A 20,697-nucleotide genomic window follows, 5' to 3' on the forward strand; every position below is an offset into this window, starting at 1 on the left:
CCCGGAAGTAGGATTCGTCGCGTCATCACTGAACAACCGGATTAGAAGTGGTTGAGGGTGGTGCACACTCAACCTCTGGGCAACCAGTTGGTCAGTGCAGCTACTTTCAATCTGTCACTAGATGCAAAAAACAAAAAATGAATGCAATCACCATGACAGCACAGGTTTTTCCTAGTTGCAAGGAGGTAGCCGTCCTGTTTTCACTCTAGCTCTAACATGTGATGTTGACCTTTATAGATAAAACAGACTTGACACTTTTAGGTTAAAATAAACTGCTAAGGTGAGAGAACAGATGTTTCTCTGCTGGACAGTTGTGTTGGGTTGTACAGAGTTTTTGCATAAGTTATGAAAGGATTCTAATTTGTTATTATAAAAAGCCACAACGTAAAAGCCACAATGTAAAACTTTTCTTTTTGTTATCATCTGTTTGTTTTTAGGCTTGAACATTCATAATCTGCTCGCCTGGGCAACCTTAAGTACAAAGCTGGAATCAGATAGTCAGCGTAGCTTAGCATAAAGACTGGGAGTGATGGTAAGCAGCTAGCCTGGGAATTCTGGGATTAACTCATCCATCTTTCTGGTTTGGGATTTTCTCTCCCTGGGTGTAGCCAGTTTTATTCTGGGGCCATTTGCAAGCAAGAGAGAGTCATCTTTAGCCGTCTACATTTACACATGTACAGACAGCTAGCATTTAAGTGCTGTAATACAGGAAGATTCTGAACTAACTGTTTTATATGTCATTGTTCTATTACAGTAAAAACAAGCATTATACAAATCAGATCTATTAGAATACAGAACAAGCACAATTTTAATGAAACCTTCATAATGAAGTTTATATCTAATAAACAGTCAATATTGGCCTGAAGTTGCAAAACAGATCTAAGATAATATCAGGAAGGTTTTTCTCTGATTTCTCTGGAGGTTTCCTTTAAAAGTGTGAGTCAAACTGAAGCTAAGAATGTGTGTCTCATGTGTTTGTGTTCAGATCTGACTGATTTATAACTGCACAAACCTCTAATTTGACTTTCCTTTTTATAGAGCAAATGTTCAATCAAATATTCTCAAACTTTATCTTTAAGTCGGTTCTCCTGAATCTAAATCTGGCCTGTTGTATAATAAAAGGCTGTAGCTCCTCGGGGCTCTCTCATTACACGACTTAGAGCCTCTCCTGCCTTTAAAACACAACAACAGTGGCGGACAATCGTACAGCTGACGTAAAGCACCGCTGCATTCGAGTGCAGTCATGTGTTTGGATATCACACACACTGAGGGATGGATGATAAGCACATCACCCTAATGGGGCCCTGCAGGCAGGCAGGCAGAACGACAGTGGGGGTATTTTTAGCATCGCTAACAGGTGACCCTCCCTCAGCTGAGCCCAATTACAGCAAACGAGGAGAGACGCCACCGTCTGGATGTTTAACCTGTTACTGTCCAACAGTTTTTATTGGATTTTCATCTAAATGGAAACACTTGGAACAGAAAAACTGGCCTTTTTAGACCCCATCTGCATTTGAGCCGCAATAACTTGAACATGATTTACAGCAGACCGGTGAATAATCTCCACGCATGTTTTCCATCCTGTTGTCCAAAGCTGTGCAAAGTTTCAGACATCAACAGCCAACTTTACATGAGACAGACAGGCATGAGTACAGCCAGCACAAATAATTAAGTCTTCAAACATGAAGGAGATGAAGTGGGATGAATAAACAAACAATGATAAAGATGTGAGAACCTAAATCATCAGAATAAGCGAGTGTCTCAGGCAGAATATTTTCAGCCTTAAATTCAATCAGTGAGACCATCTGCTGAAGATTTACTTCAAACTGAGGAGGGGGAAGCTGCACAATTTAACGCCCTTTCTCTAAATCCAGCGTGAGCATTCAGGGCAGACAGAAGGAACAAATCTTGACACAGAAGAAAATAACTTCCCACACTTTTCTGACAGATGGAGGTCAGGAAAATGTGGAGACATGGTAACAATGGCCCTATAAATAAGAATAATACAAGCCGAGCACACGATGTGCAGTGGCAGGTAAGTGCTTTAAGGTCTGTGATGAATCTTAGTGCTGCAAATTTAGTGATGTCATCATATAAACTTTACGCTAACGTCACCATAATCCAGAGAAAAGCAGCTTCCGTTTAACTGTGATACTGAAAAGCAAACTGAAACACTGTGAAGGCTATAAAACCTCCACAGTAAAAAAAAACAAAACAAGGGAATCCCCCGTGTACGCATTCAAACAGCTCGGCTAAATCCAGCCGAACTACCCACGATTCCTGCAGGGGGAATCATCGGCTGTAATGACACTGAAGTTTTCATAACTCCAAAACTGAACCATTTATTCTTCATAAAGACATTAAAAATGACTCGAAACACGATGAAATTACATCTTCAAAGCCAGATTAATCAGCTGCAACACGAGCTTCCCTCGTAATTTATCTTGTTTATCTTTGCAGAGGCTTCAAATCAGAGCAGGCCAGCTACAGGGAAGTCTGGACTCAGCTGGACTGGCAGCTCATTTGAACTGGTATTTATCTTCCTAATGCGTGTTAATCCATCTCTGACAGTAGGATGCAATCACGGCACGGCTCTGACATTTTCTCCCGAGTCGATATCCCCCCCTCCACTCCCCGCCTCCCTGAGATGCTTCCTCTGCAGACCGATCAATAAGAGCATCCTCTGGGCTTAATGACCATGAGGACCTGCTCGGGGATCCTGGTTAACTTGTTTATCTTAAAACACAGCGCGAATCAGTGCGGGATAAATATTTGTGTTTGTTCCAGCATTTCAGTGTCAACTGCCTATTTATACCTGGCTTCATTTAAAGATAAAGTCGATATAGCACAGATCACGACAATGGTCCCTGTTTTTGGAAATCAGGTCAGCAAAAGTGAGAGGAAATAATTTTAAATGACTTATTGCAGCTTTCATGTTGCACATTTGGTGAAACTGGCCCCTAAAAAAACAACATCTTCAAGACAAAATGTTCAAAAGAGTTAAAGTTTTCAAAAAGATAAAGTTAACAGGCACATTTTCTGATGTTTATTGGCATACTCTTATGCTACACAGGTGAATTCAGGAAGCCTTGCCATCAACTAAATCCATGTTAGATTATCAGGACTTTAAATACACACAAAATAATGTGAAATTGGTTTTGTATTTGGATATCGTTAGCTTTAAGTCAGCAAACAGGCCACTGGAGTTCTAACAAAGCATTTACTCCCCAAATTAGGTGTGGAACAAAAAAAGGACATCCCCCAAAAGAGGGTGGAGCCTAAACAAATTATTCTCTATAAAAACTTAAAAAGTTAAAAAGAAAAATAGGATACAGGCGAAACAAATCTCCAGAGAAAAGGAAAAATGAGGTTGGGGTAGCCCTAAATAAAAGCACTTTGGTGAAAGAAGCAGAAGTTTTATTATTTTGCTTTTATTTTGGTGTAGGAAACTTCTATATTCTGTGGTAAGCCTACCCATATGGAAAAGAAATAGTAAAAACATATATGATTTACTCATGAAAGTGGCCACTTTCTCATTACTTTCATATATTGTTTTAGGAAGTATCCAAAACATACAAGTTTCATTATATAATTTTTCAAGGGATCTTATATGTGTTTTCACTCTTGTATGCTTTTCATACAAGTTTCAGACAAGACAGATACAAACTTTATAAGATTTATATATATCTTTTCCATATGGTTAGTGTTGAACAACCATTTTGGGTGGGTTTAAAAGCTGAACAGCTAAAAAGGAAGTATACTAAAGTTAGTTGAGGTCATAAAAGGAAAAAAAAACAAAACACCATAAAGTGGGACCTAGAAAAGCAAAACACCCTAACCCAAAATAAGGTGGTATACCCTAAACAAAGCCAAAACTGAGTGGAGTGAAAAAACAAAACAAAAAAGAAAACAAAAAAAAGAAAACAAGCAACGTCCAAAGGAAGGCGGGTCCCTAATGGACCAGGGGGAAACAAAGTAACAAAACAAATTAATAAATCTGTGAATCTTGTCACTAATAAAAACTATACTGTAGACAAAGAATTAGAAAATTAGAGGAATCCAGAAATAAGATGTTTACTAAAAGAAGGAAATTTATATAACTACGTCTTTAAAAAAACAAACAAACAAACAACAACAACAACAACCATTTTAATGGTAAGGTTGGGTAACTGACACTGTGCATTAAAACTGAAACTATCTGAACAGGTATGTTTTTCAGGAAAGAGTACTATATTTGAGGTGGATGACCTGCTTTGGAGAGTGGGAGTAAGAGCCAGTATGAGTGGGACTGCGCAGTAATGTTGGAGCTGGTTTTGGCTGCATTGAGATAAAACCACAGCTAAACTGCAGAACCAAAGCAGGACAATGTTAGACATCTGCTGTTCTACAGTCAAATAAATCTTTTACATGATGTCCAGTTTTATTTATCTGGCCGGGAGTTTAAATCTGCAGCTCCACCTGTCAGAGTCTGAATCTGCAGCTTTTTTGCTGTTATTGTTTTTACATAACACAGTACAGATGTCTGTGTGATTGTTGGAGGAGGGTGGGCAAAGCTTCTATCCTCAGGTTGGATTGAGTTTGATCTCAGCAGACGGAGGCTCGAGAGTAAAAATAAACCCCCACAACTGTTGAGATAATCCTTTATGATCGCTCCACGTATGATCAAACCTTTAAAAGTCTTTCCTCAGGTGTCGTATCGATCACTTTAAATGCTCCCAGTGGCTGCACATTATCAGTTTGTGCTGCCTGAGTGCCCGCCCACCTCCACTGAGAGCGCTTGCTCCACTCCACTGATGATGACTCACCTCAAGCATTAATCGTAATGAAAAGCAGGAAAACAAATGAATGTGGGTAAAAAAAAGAAACAAGAACATAATGTCAGCAGTTGGCCCTAATCTGGTGGAGTCAGCAGGGGTGGAGGCGGAGCTATGAGGGGGGGACAAAAGGTGCACAGATCTGAGGCGTAATATCTCAGGACAGACTTCAGCGGCGGTCAGCGGGCGCAGTTATGCAATGGCTAAAAGCCTCGTTTAAAAGCATCCCGTGACTCCTTATTACAGTTATTAGCAGCCGTCAATCAGCCGCAGTGTTACATCACAATCACACTCTGAGATCGACCATCTGCTAGAGTAACGCTCACTGAGCCTTACAGAAAAGTGCTACGGTCAACAAACAACGAAACAACCGACGCACATACCCTCACTTTGGAGATTACTTTACAATCAGTCACCTAACAGATCATTTCTCTAGAAAATGTAAGAAAACACAGAACAGAAGTTTGATATAGCATTAATCATCAAATCTTTACAGGACAGACTCTAAAAACTTCTCAATTTTATCTTAAAAACAACTACTTAATCATCTAAATGGTTCCCTGTTAAAATTCAGGAAATAAACTAATTATATAATTATAAATCAAATAACTGCTGTATTTCTGCCATCAGTATCATACAAAAATATCTTAGTAAGTAGTCTGAAGGTGAAGATCCATCATTTAATTTTTTAATTTAATCTTAAAACAGCCCTGTATTATTGTCAAGTGTTCTTGTATGTATTTAAGGTGTTGCTTCACCTTGTTTTTAATCCAAGAATAAGAATAAAAAGGGCAGAATTCTTCAAATAGGAGAAGTAGCCCAAAAAGAATGTGTGGTCATAAAAGAAAAAAAAACATCGTAAGAAAGTGGGACACCAGGAAAACAGAAGAAGCCAGAAAATAAGAGGTCCAATTGTAATATAAGAAGAAATAGACCCAAAATTGGGCGGGATCAAGAAAAAGGTCAACCCCCAAAAGAAGGCGGGACCACATCCTTAAATAAGGCAGGGTTGCAAAAATGACTTCTTTGTATTTAAAAGGGGTGGGGTTCTTTAAAACCTACCAATGAAGAAGCAGATCAAAAACATAACATGGAGAGAAAAACTTTTGACCTTTTTTTACTCAAATATCATCAATTATTTGATTTTCATAATGATTAACCATTAATATTCTGCCAGCAAACTAATTTATCAACTACTAGTTGCACTGGTTGTCATTATCATCAACCAAAAGCACTCTATAACACAGGCGGTTAAATCATTTTCCAAATGGTCCCTATAAGAAGCTGGGACTGGTGTGGCCCTCTACAATAGTTCCAGCTTCTCACATGGCCCCTTTGACAAAATGAATTGCCCAGTCATTGTCTAAAAGGTGATCTGAAGCTGTATTTATATAATTTTTCTTTCTACAACAGTTTGAGATAAATAAGGATTATTTTGGACTAGGGCTGCTCGATTATGGCAAAAATGATAATCACGATTATTTTCACTGAAATTGAGATCTCGATTATTTGACGATATTTATTTAACTCTTTAAGACCTACTATAGAACCAAGTCCGCCAGAGCTTATATTATTTTTTTACATGTTGTAGTGCCATTTGTGGGAGCATTTCAATTTGCTATGCAACTGTTATAGCCCATATTTTAATAATATGTATGCATTAAGTCCATAGTAACTACATTAATTGCAAAAAAGTGCAATAAACTACAAAAAAATTGAAAATCGTTTTTGCAAAAAATAGTTTACAACAACAGGAAATTTATTTTGAGTGTCTTCATATTTTTATTTTGGAGATACACCAATTTTTATATACAGCAGGAAAAACGAAAAAACAATCCTATGATGCAAATTAGCAAAGAAAACAGCAGGTGCATCAAAATAAACTATTTCCAGCAGTGCAATTTGAGTTCTAAGCATCCCAGAAACTATTCAGAAAAGTCAAACATGACCAGTATAGGCTTTTAAGGCCTACAAGTAAAAAAACTACATTTTTTTACGTCACTTCCGGTTTTGGCCAGGAAATGGCGGACATGCGATAGTTAGCGGTGACGTCTGTTTCACTGTGGGAAATGTTATGAACAGCTGATCGGATCGGTAAAGCGTGTTTCTGGAATATTATGTTTTTGTTCCTGCAAGCGCTTTTTATGCAATTTTTGCAAAGCTTTATGTGGAAGGAAACCGTGACCGAGGACAAGCTGGTGGCATAAGATGTAAGTACAACTCCTCCGGGTCCTCTTAATCAGCGGTCTCCAACCTTTTTTGCGCCACGGACCGGTTTATGCCCGACATTATTTTCATGGACCGGCCTTTAAGGTGTCGCGGATAAATGAGGGAGGGGCTAATAATCGGCTCAGTCATTTTTAATGATCGTTGAAAGCCCAGATCGTAATCGTGATTAAAATTCGATTAATTGAGCAGCCCTATTTTGGACTGTAAATCATGCCAAGTGAAGCTAATAGAGTCCAAAGGGAATCTATTCGGCTAATTTTGAAATGTTGCAGTGTTTCCCATGCAAAGATCTAAATATATTTTACAAATTAGCTTTATTTTTTCATCTATCAAAGAGAATGAGGAAACTTATTCAACTAGTGTACAGGCCCTTTGCTCTTATTTTGAAAGGCTGAACCCTTTCCATCTCTGACAAATTTGCTGTTATTTTAAGCTAACACTGGGGAGGATTTTTTTTTTCTTTTTTTGGTGGGGGGGCGGGGGGGCGGGGCTGTCTAAACCCTCTTTGAGGGGCACCAAAAAATTTCCACATGCAGTAAAGAAAAGAAAAAAAAACCCTGAAAGTGTCTCTCAGACCTTGTGCTGATATTTGGAACTTTTCCAGCTACTCTACCGCTTTGATTTCCTGCTGCAGTCTGTTTTATAGCTTTAAACCATGATTTATTTACATTACAGAACATGTGATTCACATTTCTTTCTTCATCTCCCTCTGGTTTTAGCATACAGTGTCCTTCCTGGCATATTACTGTTCTGCCATTTTAGCCTAAAGTGATTTTAATGTTTTAATAAAAGGTCAAATTAAGCTAAACTATGCTAAAAGCTAAACTGTAGGAAAATGTTCTCAGCTTGATGACAGACAAAGACCAAAATGACCATCATCATCTGCAGCCATCCTGGCAGCAGGTGACTAAAAACAATGCTTAGGTTCAGGTTGGTGTCAGTTTCACCCCCTGGCAGCCCTGCGAGATTTCTTTTAACTGAGTCCCAAACCCTGCTTGCCTCTTTATCTCCGCTCGTCCCTGAGCGGGATGGGCGTTGCGTCACAGTCAGTCCTAATGGCTGAAACATGAGAATGAGTGCTGCGTGGGCACAATCATAATAACTGAAGAGAGAAAACACAGAGCAAACACACCGTGGTGAGGCTAACTGGGTCACACGGTGCGTTCGCTGACCACAGGCTGGTGGAGTGAGACAAAAGCCCGAGGCAGAAAGTAGACGCCGGTGTTACTGGAGAAGCACTCGGACAAAGGAGCAGGAGTGATTAAATAAAAGGCTTGTTGCACTCCACCACGCAACTGTTCAGCTCACCTCCGACAGGTAAATTCCACAATATATGAATCACTGTTTGAATCTGATGCAGGACTTTAACCTGCACAGTTTCACATAAACACTCAAAGATTACAAAGAAGTCTTTATTCTCTTCTTTGTTGTAGTTTCTGTGTCTCTCTGCTCTTAATTAGCTCTTTTACAGCCTTTAAGTGGGACTCTGTAGCCTCTGATGCTGGTTAACCTCCACTCCACGCTGGCTCTCCTGCTGTGGGAGGATGAAGTGAAGGATGTTCACAGCGTCGGTTTGGTTTCATTTCATGCATCCACAGCTGTGAGGCCAAACACAGAGAAAGTGGGTCAGTGTCACCTGGCTGGCAGGGCATTGCCCATCCATCCTCGCACACGCCTCAAATGCAAATGAGCCCCCACAGAGGCGTGCAGTCAGAGCGCCGTAACTGGGCCGAGTCACGGCCCACGGGAGCGGTGAGGACGGCAGCCTCCGGAGCCGAGAGCTTATGTAACCCGACGTGAATCTGAGCGACACGTCCAGATGTGCACCGAGAGGCAGAGACAGAGGATGACAGTGCTGCCGCTGCTGTTTTGGGTTATTTCCAGCATGAGTCACCATGTGAATTCAGGCAAAATGGAAGTGAACAGAGCAGGAGCGAGTCAGTGCTTGGACTACTCAGCTGACAGCTGTGAGGCCGCTGAATGCCTCCACCCTCAGCCCTGTGCTGCCGACTGTAAGGACTGCAGCTGGTCCACATGTCAAATGATTCAATTAAGACTCAAATCTGACTCAAAATCCTCTAAAAACACACCAAACCCCATTCATTTTATGCCAAATTTAACAAAAACAACTATACTCAGGAAGAAATAAGGTATAATTACGACACTTTTATTTCAACAACAATACTAATTTGACTTGCTGAACTATTAGCATCCCCAAACCACCCATGCTGTTGACTATAAAGACCACAGCAGATGTTAAATGATTCAATTCAGACTCAAATCTGACTCAAAATCCTCCAAAATACACAAGAAATGCAAAAACTAAACCCCATTTATTTTAGGCCAGGTTTATGAGAAATAACAAGCCTAAGAAAGAAATAAGACACAATTACTGCACTTTTCTGTAAGTGACAATATTGATTTGACACCCTGAACTATTACCAGTACAGCTGGACTGTAACGTCAAACATTCTGTTAGAAAACTCATCAATGGTAAGCTTTCAAAACACAATGAAACCTAGAGAAGTTCAACATATTCTTTATTTCAAATTTTGTCACATTTTCTGCTGGAGAACATCTCACATTCAGTGGTTCAGATCAAACTACTAGAACATTACAGATCAGGATTACATGAAGAAGTATTTTTGAAGCCTCAACAGATAGACAGCGTGCCAAGAAAAAGTATTTTTACCCCCTCTGAGTATTCTATATATACAGATATCAGTGACTGTGGGAAAGGACAGATTTTTGTGGTGCAGGAAATAATATTCTTTAGTAAGAGTAATGCCTGACTGGGTTTTGGATGCATACACATTAACAGTCTATTTGGAGAGCAAAACAGATGAAGTAGTCCCAAAAGTGGGCAGGGTCAAGAAAAAAGGGAAACCCCCAAAAGAAGGTGGGGCTTAAAATCAAGACTGGCAAAGAAATAAAGCCCAAAATAAGGTAAGGTTACAAAAAATAAAAATCCCATAAAGCTAAAAAGTGAGTAGGCCAAAAGTTAAATGGATCATAAACGATAAATGCAAAAACATGTCATAAGAAGTCAGGGCCCTAGAAAAGCAAAACAGACCACAAAACAAAGCGATGTACTGAGGCAAAATTCAGGTGGGTCGACAAAGACAATCATCCAAAAAAAGCATAAAACCTACCCAGTCCTATGTGAAAACATAGTTGCCCTCCATGTTATAATTAATTAACAGTCACATTTTTAAACAGCTCAATTTCAAGTTCAATTTCACCAGCCTGACTACCGTCAGAGCGCTTGAATCAATAAATCATTAAAATAGAACCTGACAAAGTTCAGTACGCTTAAAGATCTCAAAACGCAACACATGACACCAGAAACTACTGAGAAACAAATCGGAATAGATCAGAATTATCCTCACTGCGCATGTATGTTGTATCAGCCATACATTCACACGCTGTAATTCTGCCTTTAAGGCAGCTAACAAAAGACGTATATCCAACACAAATATTTTCATTTTAAGGCAAAAACATGAAAGACGGAGAGACTGAAATTTGGGCCGCACATGTAAATGTACGTGATCATCAGATTGCCTTATTGACCATCATCCCAAATAGTGAATTTTAATTAGATGAATTAATTTTGAACGCATTTTAAACATGGCTGCTGTTTCTTGAGCTCTTTGCTGTGTTCATTAGAAGAACAAGCAGCAATAACTGTCTGAGAGGAAAATGCGGGAGGTTTTCTGTTGCTTCTAATGTCCCTGTCAGTGATTATTTTACCCATAAATCACCTGAAACCACAGCACAGCTATTATCTTTAAATGTCATGAGTGATGTAATCCCTTTACTCTGCCAGGATCCTTTAAAATCACACTGAAAAACACTTAACCAGCTGTAAATCCTCTTTTTCAATTATTTACCTTTTTTTTTTTTACATCATTAGTTGCTTTCTGCTTAATGTATGTCATTACAGATTGTGTTGGTGTTGTTCCCTCGTCATCATAAATAATGTTGTTCCAGGTTCAACATTGCAAGTGACCTTCTCAATCACCTTCTCTTGACGTCATCCGCGACCTCGAAAAAAAACAAACGCCTTCAAAAAATCTACTTCACTTGCGAGAAGAGAAACCGCCTCTGCAAGGACGATATGTATAATGCTTACCGTTTATTAAAGAAAAGTATCCAGAAATGCAAAGAACTGAAGTTCCTGGATGGGCGGACAGAAGCGGTTTCTCTTCTCGCAAGTGAAGTAGATTTTTTTAAGATGGTATTTTTCAAAGGCACAAAAGGGGGACGTCACAACAATGTGATTGGTCACTTGCAATGTTGAACCTGGAACAACATTATTTATGATGACGAGGGAACAACACCAACACGAGGATATCAGATCATCCATTGCTACTAGTGTTGCAATTTGTTTTTGTTGTTATTTTATTTAGTGTGTCAGATCGTATCATCTCATTTGCAATAGCAGATTCCATCGTTATTCTTACTTTCACATTTCATCAGTTTGTTTTCATTGAAATGACAGTAGCTTCATATCGTCATCCTCAGCATCATTTCCTTCATCATGTGGCCCAAAGGAGCAAGCAGAAACTCCACTTCTTAGGTCTGAAAGAGTTTCACTTCCAGCTGTAACATCTCTGAATTCCAGCTGCTTCTCTCTGATCAGATCGTTTCTGTTTCAATGTAATATCTGCTTATGTTTGAGCTGGATTTACAGGATTTCTGCACCAATGTGTGGTTAATTCACTGGATTAACCACCAAACAGCAGCCATCTGGCTCTCACTGCCTCTTGTGTTTAAAGGAGAAAGGATCATGTCAGATCGTTGCTGCTTCCCCATCAATATTAATCAATAAATCAATGCTGAGACACTTGTACTTATGGAGGCTGAAACAGCTGTTCAGCACAGGGTCTTCTGCTAATCTGACAGAGGGATTAAGTTATGAAGCCGTTATGTAAAAGTGTAATCCCGGTGATGTCGTGAATTACGAGGAATAAATCTGTTCCCAAACTACCCGATCCATCGAGAACGCCTCGAAGGTTATCACTTTCTTTGATCACTGCTAGCAAGTTTATTTATCACCTGAGTCAGGTTTGTGTTCAGACTCTGATAATAACACTAAAAACACAAAGAAGATGTAAACAAAAGGCTTTGTTATCAATAACGTCTTTTCGATCACTAGTTCAGTTGGGACAAAACCCACTGAATCACTGGCAAAAGCCTAAGGTACAAAACCCACCAAATCACTTTAATTTTCTCCATTCAATTGATCATTTACATTTTAGTAGCCTCTAAACTAATGTAACTCTAATATAACTCCACCCCCAAATTCATAAAGTCTCTCCCCCAATTTTCCTCTTCTTCTTAGTATTTTCTACTTTTAAAGGGTGAAAATGTCCACATTTGGACACTGAAGGGATTCATGGTCGAGGGAATCACTAACGTTTGATTTTCAAGTATGTATGTAAATTTTGACTTACTTAAGTAACTTGAAATTTCAACATAAGTAATTCAAAACTTTAAGATTAAACCCAGAAATTTTATGATAAAAGTCCAACATTTTGAGATAACTCTAAATCCTAGCTTAGAAGTAACCCCTAATTTTTAGATATTTAACTTAAAACCTTAAGAGAATAACTCACAATGTTGAGATGCTCAGTTTTTAATTCTAAATTTTGATATTACAACTTAAAATTTTGTGATAACTCAAACTTTGTTGAAAAAAACATTTTGTAATAATAACTAAATTTCAATTTACTTGAAAGTAACTTGGGATTTTGAGATATCTCAGACAAAAATGGAAAGATAAAATCCTGAGGTTTTGAGACAATAAATACAAAATTTGAAAACAACTTCTATCAATATCTGTTTCTACACTCATTTTGTATGAGTGCTTAATGTTTGTTGTATATTTGCTGCTATGACAACTCAATTTCCCTCTGGGATTAATAAAATTTCTCTGATTCTGAACTTAAAGTGTTTCAATAATTATTCTGAATTTGGAGATAAAACCCAAAATTTTGAGATAATAACGTTCCAATTTTTTTATCCGTAACATTCCACGATAACTTACTTAGGATTTTGTGATAACAGCTCAAAAATTTGAGTTACCTCCCTGGCCATTTTCCCTATTTTTAGTGGCAGAAACAAACTTTCGCTGTTTAAAATAAAACAGTTTGGACTGGTTTTAGTCCTCAGTTTTCTTGGTTGCCACGGTGACACATCCCCTCCACTTAAGAATCTAGACAAAATATGTTGGATGTTGTACAATATACATCCAACAGTAAAAAAAAAAAAACTATATTTGTTGTTAGTGAAGACCAAACACTAGCAACAAAACGCCACCGGCAATTCAATCCACACCCACAGGTGTCACTATTAACAAGGTTTTCTAGAACCATACAGGATTTTCTTTAAAGAGTGCTACTCTGTGTTCATGAGGACTCTTTAATGAGTGTCTCACGGTGTGATAACTGCTTTGTTTTTCCCTTGAAATACGGGGGACTCAAACATGACAGCTTTCACAGCCTGAACACGATTTCCCGAGAAGAGAAAAAGACTGTGGGAACATTAAATAAACTTTCCCACCAACAATTCAGGCGGATTGTGCAACATCTAACAGACCATCTCCGGGCTGGAAATGTAGTCTGCTGTCACCCATCTTTCACCAACCCACCCACATACTACCAGCATCCATCCATCCTCCTCCTCCATCCCCCGGGTCCTGTCCTACCTTCAATGGCGATGACATGCTCCCGGATCTGGTTCTGTAGCAGCGGCTCCTCCACCCGCTCCAGCAGCTCGTAGATAGAGTAGATGTTGGGGTGCACGGACTCGAACCTCTGGATCTCATTTCGGATAGCGGCCGAGTTGGCAAGGTGTTGCTGGTAGTTCATGGCTGAAGCAGCAGAAGAAGAAGAAGAAGGTGAAATCTGTGACCTCCAGCAGCCTTAGAGCACACTCATACTCCAGCTGTTTACCTCCAGATGTGCGGGGAATTTAAATCACAGTGTGGGTGCAAGGTTTATGCCAGCAGCGAGGGGTGGAACTCTTCTACATGCCTGGAGAAATTCATGGAAGTGCTGCTTCCAGAGCAGCTTCCAGAGGAAGAGACACACTGCTCCTACTGTCCGGTGAAGGCAGCCGTTTCTCGGGGTGTCCCGCTTCCAGATTCCGTTGCGGTGACAGATGTGCGGCAGGCTGAGCGCCGCTTCCCCATATCCCCCCGCAGTCCGTGCGGGATTAAAGCGACACTCGCCCCGGTGTTGCTGGATTAAACTTTAAAAAAGGATTATTAATCAGAGAGGAGCAGGAGGATAAAAAAAAAAAAGAAAACGGCCTTGATGCTAGGTGGCTAGGCTAGCCGGCTAAAGCTAACTAGCTTCCAAGCTTTAGAGAGCGGGAGGTAAGGAAAAAGTAACCGTTTTCCAGGTGTCAAAGTGGGCTTTATTCACCAACTCAGACGGGGGTCAGAGGCCGTGAGAGGAGTTTTCAGAAGCGGGAAAGATCAGAGCAGGTACCCGGCTGGTAAACAGTTAGGTGGGGGTAGTTAGGATGCCTGCTCCGGTCCGTCTGTTGTTTATGTCTTGGCTGAATAACGTCCACCTGTCCGGATTAAACCCCCAACAGCTGGACTCCACAGGAGCTCGCGCGCCTCTAAAGTTAATCCAGGTGTGTGAACAGCAGGTATCTCTCAAGTAAGTCCCGCACGCGGCGCCCAAACACTCAGCCGTGCCCCCCTGTCCGTGCGGCGGTGAGGTCCATCCCGTATAGACTGGAGCTGCGGTATCCCGGCCGGAGAGCTTCCTCCCGGAGAGTCAGGCTGTACACGCCGCGCAGCAGAGTTCCGGCGATGCTTTCAAAATAAAACGCGACACTTTTAAAAAACGTTTTACAGTTTTTTTCTCTTATAAAACAGGCAGAAACCGTATATTAGTGTAAAAGGTGTAGCTGAGGGATTTTCAGTCATTAATTTCTGTTCCTTATTGTTCTTTAATTTAATTTTAATTTAATTTAAGTTATCTGTCATTTGTTTATGACTATTATTTTTATTGTAAAAACTGTAAATAATAACCAAATATAATAATCATTATTTAATTTTTTAAAAAGCTATAACAATACAGTCCGAAGATGACACTTTTTTCTCATGAACACTTTAGTTTGTTCCATTAAATTAATTATTTTCTTGTATTTCAATTTTGTTTTTTTTTTCTCCTTTCTGTAAAGCATGACAAAAATTACGTTTTTCTTATTCATCAGTGACCCCGAGACACCAGCCAGAGTTTACTTAATGGAATATAATTTAAATGTTTTTTAATATTGATTTCTATCATTTTTGCTTTTTTCATTCTTCTATTTTATTTTATTTTTCTCAAAACACCCAAACAGATATTTAAAAAAAAAGTTTAGAAAATCTTCTGTTAAAATTGTCAGTCGTCAATTTTATCTTTTATGGTAAGCACATTGAGTTTACATGTAATTAAATGTGCCATATAGATATAACTGACATTTTGTAGTCACATATTGGATCTAATATTACTTCTTGTAGAAAAGGCTATTCTATAAGTGAGTCTTACCAGTCAGCTGACATCTGGGGAATATCTGCAGCCAGTTATTTGGGTAGTCCTCTTTGTATCATTGCACATGGAGCTCTAACTTTGACTTGAACAGTCACAAAATCTGTTTCAAAAGTTTGGTGACTTTGGTTGGCTCTTTGGAGGGAGGGCAACAACTGCCATCTTTGATTTGGGGTGGTTGTCCTCCTTACATCAGACTTGATGATTCTGAAACACCTTCAGGACTTCCCCAGCTTTCAAACATGCTTTAACAGTTCAATCACATGTTATACAAACCAGGGTTTCCCAAACTTTTACAAAGTTTGCAGAATCTATTCACATTTCATTTACAGGGATTTCAGCTCAGTCACATGTGTTTATTGAAGGTTTATTGTTTCTCACCAAAAGGAAAAAAAATACAAAAATAACGATTACAGAGCTGTTGCTTTATGACCCCTCTTATTGTCTGTGAGTCTAACAGCTGCTTTCCCAACAAATACATTCATTCTTTTATCAGAAAACAAGAAAAAAAATTACCAAAACATTAAAGTTATGTCAGTCCAAATCTCAACTTTAGGACAAATTAAAGAGATAAACCGGCATATTTGAAACATTGTTTTTTTTGTTTTTGTTTTGCTTATTTACAAAAAAATTTATAGCTCATAAAGAAAACTCATTACACAAAGTGAAATATTTAAAAATGGTTAAAATTTCTGCCCATCACCGACATCAAACTGAGACATTAAAATTATTATTTGCATTTCCTTCAGTTGAAGTTTCCTTAGTCTTTAGTGCACTGATTTTGATATTACCGATTACCTTTAGACAATAATAATAATAATAATAAAAAAAAAAAAAAGACAAACCTTTTTTGTTACACTTTTATTTTGAACTTCGAACCTTATTTGTTCCGGTTTTCTATTACTCAGCTGCCGCGTGCTTCACGCATTGAGGAAGGTAGTTGATGCGTGGAGGCTGCGCAACAAGAGCCACTCCTTCAAAATAAAAGTGTCACCAGTACCCCTCCATGAAGCTCGAGCTGCGCATGCCAGAGTTTATTCTTCACATCTCCAGGAACAGATCTGCTTCTAAGTTTGTCAGGAGAAGGTCTCCATCCTGTGCCGCTGCATTCAAGCACCTCAAAGAGCGTCTGAAAGAGGAGCTCTATTGCGTGGACGCTGTCACTCTCTCGCCATCCAGCAGTAAATAGTGCACAATGCCGCTCTTCTTCTGTCCGCCGCTCGCTGCCTTGATGCAGCACTCGTGCCCGCCGACCATGAAGTGCGTCTCTGTGCCGTCGTCTACAAACTCTCCCTGAGGACAGGGCATGAGAAACAATGGAGGCTTTTATTTTGTCAGCATTCATAGCTTTAAAAACGCGCTAGGAGTTTTATTTTGAAAAATCAGAAGATTATCACAACAACATAAAGAAAAACAATAACTTTATTGCTTTTTTGGTCTCCTACTTTGAAAATTAAATAAATAGTGCTCTCATTGGCTAATGAGCTGTGATGATGAGTGAGCGATAACATCACCTCCAAACAGCTTCAGGAAAGTATTTGCTGGGGTCATAAGTAAAGGGAACCGAGGGCTGTTTTCTCATAAACTTCTACAGGATCACAAATCTCTTTAAAATGCATTTTATTTTGAAAAGCACCCGCTCTTTTTCGATTTAATGTTTCTGAGAAGTTGATACAGGAACACGTTCACTTCTTCTTTTAGCCACACTGCTAACCAACTCATCATGGCGTCCACACATATACACCTGTTTCAACTGAAACACATGCATCTGGCAGCAGGTATTGCTCCTACACATGTAGATATTGTTCAGCATTAGTGGGGCCCTCACAGATCACTAAGTTACCCCTGCCATGTATACTAATGTTCCCTCCCTGGTTTTCGTTGTAGCCTCAAACCTGACAGCACAGTTTCCCACTCCTTTATTGAAATCAGCAGTTACATCATACGTTACGTTTATTTTCAGGATAGTGTGTCTCAGAGTATTCACCAGTGGCGCTCACCGTGGTTTCCATCTTCTGCCCGTTGCACCAAACATCCATGGTGTCCTTTTCTGTGAGAAAGAACAAACATAGATGGTTAGTTTGTTTAAGCAACACCAGTGGCTGGTCTTCCTCTTTGAAATAACACACAGCTGATCAATGTCTGAGATCAGGTTATGAAGCAGCTGGCACAGATATGTAAAAGGCTCCCCATGATTCCTGCAGAAGAGACACCAAACTGTGGTCCCAGCAGCGTTTCTCAGCAGTTTGGTCATTTTCCTTTAAATTTGGTAATTTTTTGCTATTTTTGGTGTTTTGGTGGTAATTTGACATCTAATCTTGGAGATTTTGGGCCTCTTGAGTCTTTTTGCATTTCAGTTTTGTTTTAATCAAATGTTCTTGTGTAATTTTGATAGTTTTGCTTTTTTTTTTTTTTTTTTTTTTAAACCTTCTGCTGCTTGTGGTCATTTTCCACAAGTTTCATTTTAGCCATTTTGGATTGCACTTTATTTCATTGTGTCTTCTCAAGGTCAGTTTGTGCTGTACTATGCTGATCCTTTTGTGTCTCATTTTCACAGCTGTTTTAGGTGTTTGACATTTAGTTTGGGTTGTTCTGCATCATTTCTGACAGACTGGCATCTTTTTTGGTGTCCTTCTGCTCATGATGCATTTCCATTTGTGTTCGATTTTAGTAATTTTAAATCATAAATGGTTGATTTTGATCATTCCTTTGGTCATTTTGGGGTTCATTTTCTATTTTTCTTTGGTCGGTTTTTGTGTGTTTAATAATTTATTGTACTTTTCTGTATCATTTAGTTTAACGTATTTCCCTTTGAATGCAATCCATCTCATTTCCATGTTTGTTGGACCTAAGTTACCATCAGGTTCTCTGTTTCTGTTCGAGGTCTTCTTTAATCCACCCGTTACGTTTTGGTAGTCTAACTAGGTTGATGCTGGTTGCTTCCTTTCCAAAGATAGCTACACTGACCTCACCCTGAGCAGATTAGACTGCCCGTCCTCACCTACATTTCCTCCTGCAAACACCGGACTACAGCTTGCAGCTGCAGGTAAAAACCTGAGAGGGTGAGCTCACCGAGGACGACCCTGTAGTCCTCTTCGCCCACTTTGAGCAGCCAGGTCTTGGTGGTCTTGGCTCTGTTGTCGATGAACTTCTGCAGACTTTTCCCAGCGATGTTCAGCGAGTACTCGTATGCAAAACCGCTCACGGCCTCGATGTTGATGGTGGCTTTGGTGTTCGCACCTCCCACCATGAAGGTTTCCTTTCCAACCAGCTTGAACATCCAGTCTTTTCTGATGACTTCCTGTTAAGGAGACATGGCTGCTTTCAATAAACACCTGCTGCACTGCTTTCATACACTCACTTTTTTTGGACAGGTTAATACAGACAAAATGATCATGGAAGTATGGATTCACTGAAGTATTAAGGGTATTACCACAGTGACACAAAAAACAAGTACTACATGCATCAGCATGAAATGTGCTTAAAGTACTAAAAGTACTGATTCAGATAAGATTGGCTTATCAGCTGGAGGCCTTAAACAATCCTTTGGAGTCATTATTTTAACAAGCATTTGAAATACTAATTAAATTATGCTGATGTGCTGTTGAAAAAGCTTTCTCTGTAGATTAAACTCATGCCTCACTTCTTCAAATGACGCGATAACATCAGGATTTGGAAGATTCAGATCTCGCTGCTTTTTATGCACCTTTGGAGGCACAACAATGTGAATGATGTGACCAATTTTCCCGCCTGCCCCCTGCTGGAATAGCAATAAATTTTATCGATAAACCAAAGATATTAATGATTTACTGAAATTTTCACACTTTTCACAGCTGTTCAGAGGGGCGGACTGGATCATGTATAGAACCAGTTCAGTCCCCACAGGTTGCATGTTTGATGGCTATGTGTTAAAAGAAGATTTTGACCTTTGTTTGGTCCAGTTACAGTTAACCACGTGACGTATATACTACTGACAACTGTTAATCTATAATAACTGGTATCAGTATCTTTTGTAGCCAGTTTAGTCAAATGTTAAAGCATTTTAAAGTATTTGAAACTGTAGTATTTCCAGCTTCATTAAATAACTGTATTAAATACTTGTTTAAAACATATTATTTTTTACATTTAAAATCAGCATGGGCTTTAAAATGATTTTAGATTAAGCTGGTAGTTCTCAAATCAATCACCATGAGGTGACAAAATGCACAAACTGGCTTACAACCTAGGGGAAAAATTTGGTCAGGGGCCAAAACACACTGGGAACCCCCCACTATGCTCTCCCAGAAAGAAGCAGGATCTCACCTTTCCATTGACAAAAACAATCCTTTTTCCAGTGGTGGTGCCATGAGCGAACTCGATCCTATAAACGCCGTCGCTCAACGCCACCTCCCACACGGCCACCACATCTCCGCCTAACATCTCTGCCTGACCTCGGGATGTGGTCCTGGATGTCCAGAAACAGTCAAAAAGTCAGCTGGAAAACCATCTGTGGAAGTGAGGACCGTCCGTCCTGCGCAGCTCTGCCTCTGTGGTGTCGGCTCAGCAGTAGGTGAATTACTGTAAGAGGATTATGGATGTGAGCTCACTATATAGTGCCACAGACAATTAGGACAGGCTCTGGTTTTATCTCAGGCTGGCTTGAGGCAGCAGAAATGTTAGCTGGGGCTTTAAAAGTTCAACAATTGTTTCCTGAAGCTGGCACTTTTAGAAATCCAGCCAATATTCACCTTTAAGAAGCTTGAGCTTGTAATGAGGCATTGAAACGGTTGCCATTAATTTGTCTGTCATTTAACTGATTAATCCAACAAGCCCTCAAACCTGAATAAGCCTATACTAGATTACTGGCTACCCTCTACTTAGGAGTTATCAGTCAATTTTGGGGTGGGCTGCATCTTTACACGGACCTCACCTGTAGAACCTCTTTCAGAGTTGTTTCCTCTGAGTACAGCAAGCACCATCTTTATTATGACTCAGTGGGAACTGATATAAAGATGTATTTTGACTGCAGGACCACGTTACCTGTAGATGAACTTGATATGTTCTGACTGTTGGAGTAGAGAACCTTAAAGAAAGTGCAGGAACTTTTCCTACAAACTGGAAAC

At 39.5% G+C, this 20,697-nt stretch overlaps 2 protein-coding genes across 5 annotated transcripts in view; both read right to left on the reverse strand.

Moving 5' to 3' along the window:
- The window catches only part of agap1 (ArfGAP with GTPase domain, ankyrin repeat and PH domain 1), a 176,522-nt gene extending 161,665 nt beyond the window's left edge, over nt 1-14,857 (reverse strand). The window contains exons 1-2 of one of the 2 annotated variants that reach the window (XM_014333782.2): nt 14,000-14,857; nt 13,753-13,917 (exon numbers count right to left, since the gene is read on the reverse strand). In XM_014333782.2, the coding sequence (XP_014189268.1) occupies nt 13,753-13,915 (163 nt within the window). In that variant the 5' untranslated portion in view covers nt 13,916-13,917; nt 14,000-14,857. Of the gene's footprint in view, nt 1-13,752 lie in introns of both variants that reach the window. The other variant, XM_042221159.1, reaches the window with a different exon arrangement.
- A 1,091-nt stretch (nt 14,858-15,948) lies between these two features.
- On the reverse strand, nt 15,949-20,134 carry faimb (Fas apoptotic inhibitory molecule b). 3 transcript variants are annotated; one of them, XM_005923042.1, is made up of 4 exons: nt 19,898-20,134; nt 18,668-18,896; nt 17,583-17,645; nt 15,949-16,888 (listed from the first exon to the last, which is right to left on the reverse strand). In XM_005923042.1, the coding sequence occupies exons 1-4, from the start codon at nt 20,012-20,014 to the stop codon at nt 16,572-16,574; spliced, it is 726 nt and encodes a 241-aa protein (XP_005923104.1). In that variant the 5' UTR covers nt 20,015-20,134; the 3' UTR covers nt 15,949-16,571. The 3 variants fall into 3 exon arrangements, with proteins under 3 accessions (XP_005923104.1, XP_014189269.1, XP_005923105.1); XM_014333783.1 differs by having other exon boundaries at nt 18,668-18,913; nt 19,898-19,983; XM_005923043.2 differs by having other exon boundaries at nt 16,646-16,888; nt 17,596-17,645.
- Nucleotides 20,135-20,697: the final 563 nt, after the last annotated feature.

Source organism: Haplochromis burtoni, unplaced genomic scaffold, assembly GCF_018398535.1.
Source record: "Haplochromis burtoni strain Fernald_Lab_line unplaced genomic scaffold, NCSU_Asbu1 Contig_61, whole genome shotgun sequence".
NCBI lineage: Eukaryota > Metazoa > Chordata > Actinopteri > Cichliformes > Cichlidae > Haplochromis > Haplochromis burtoni.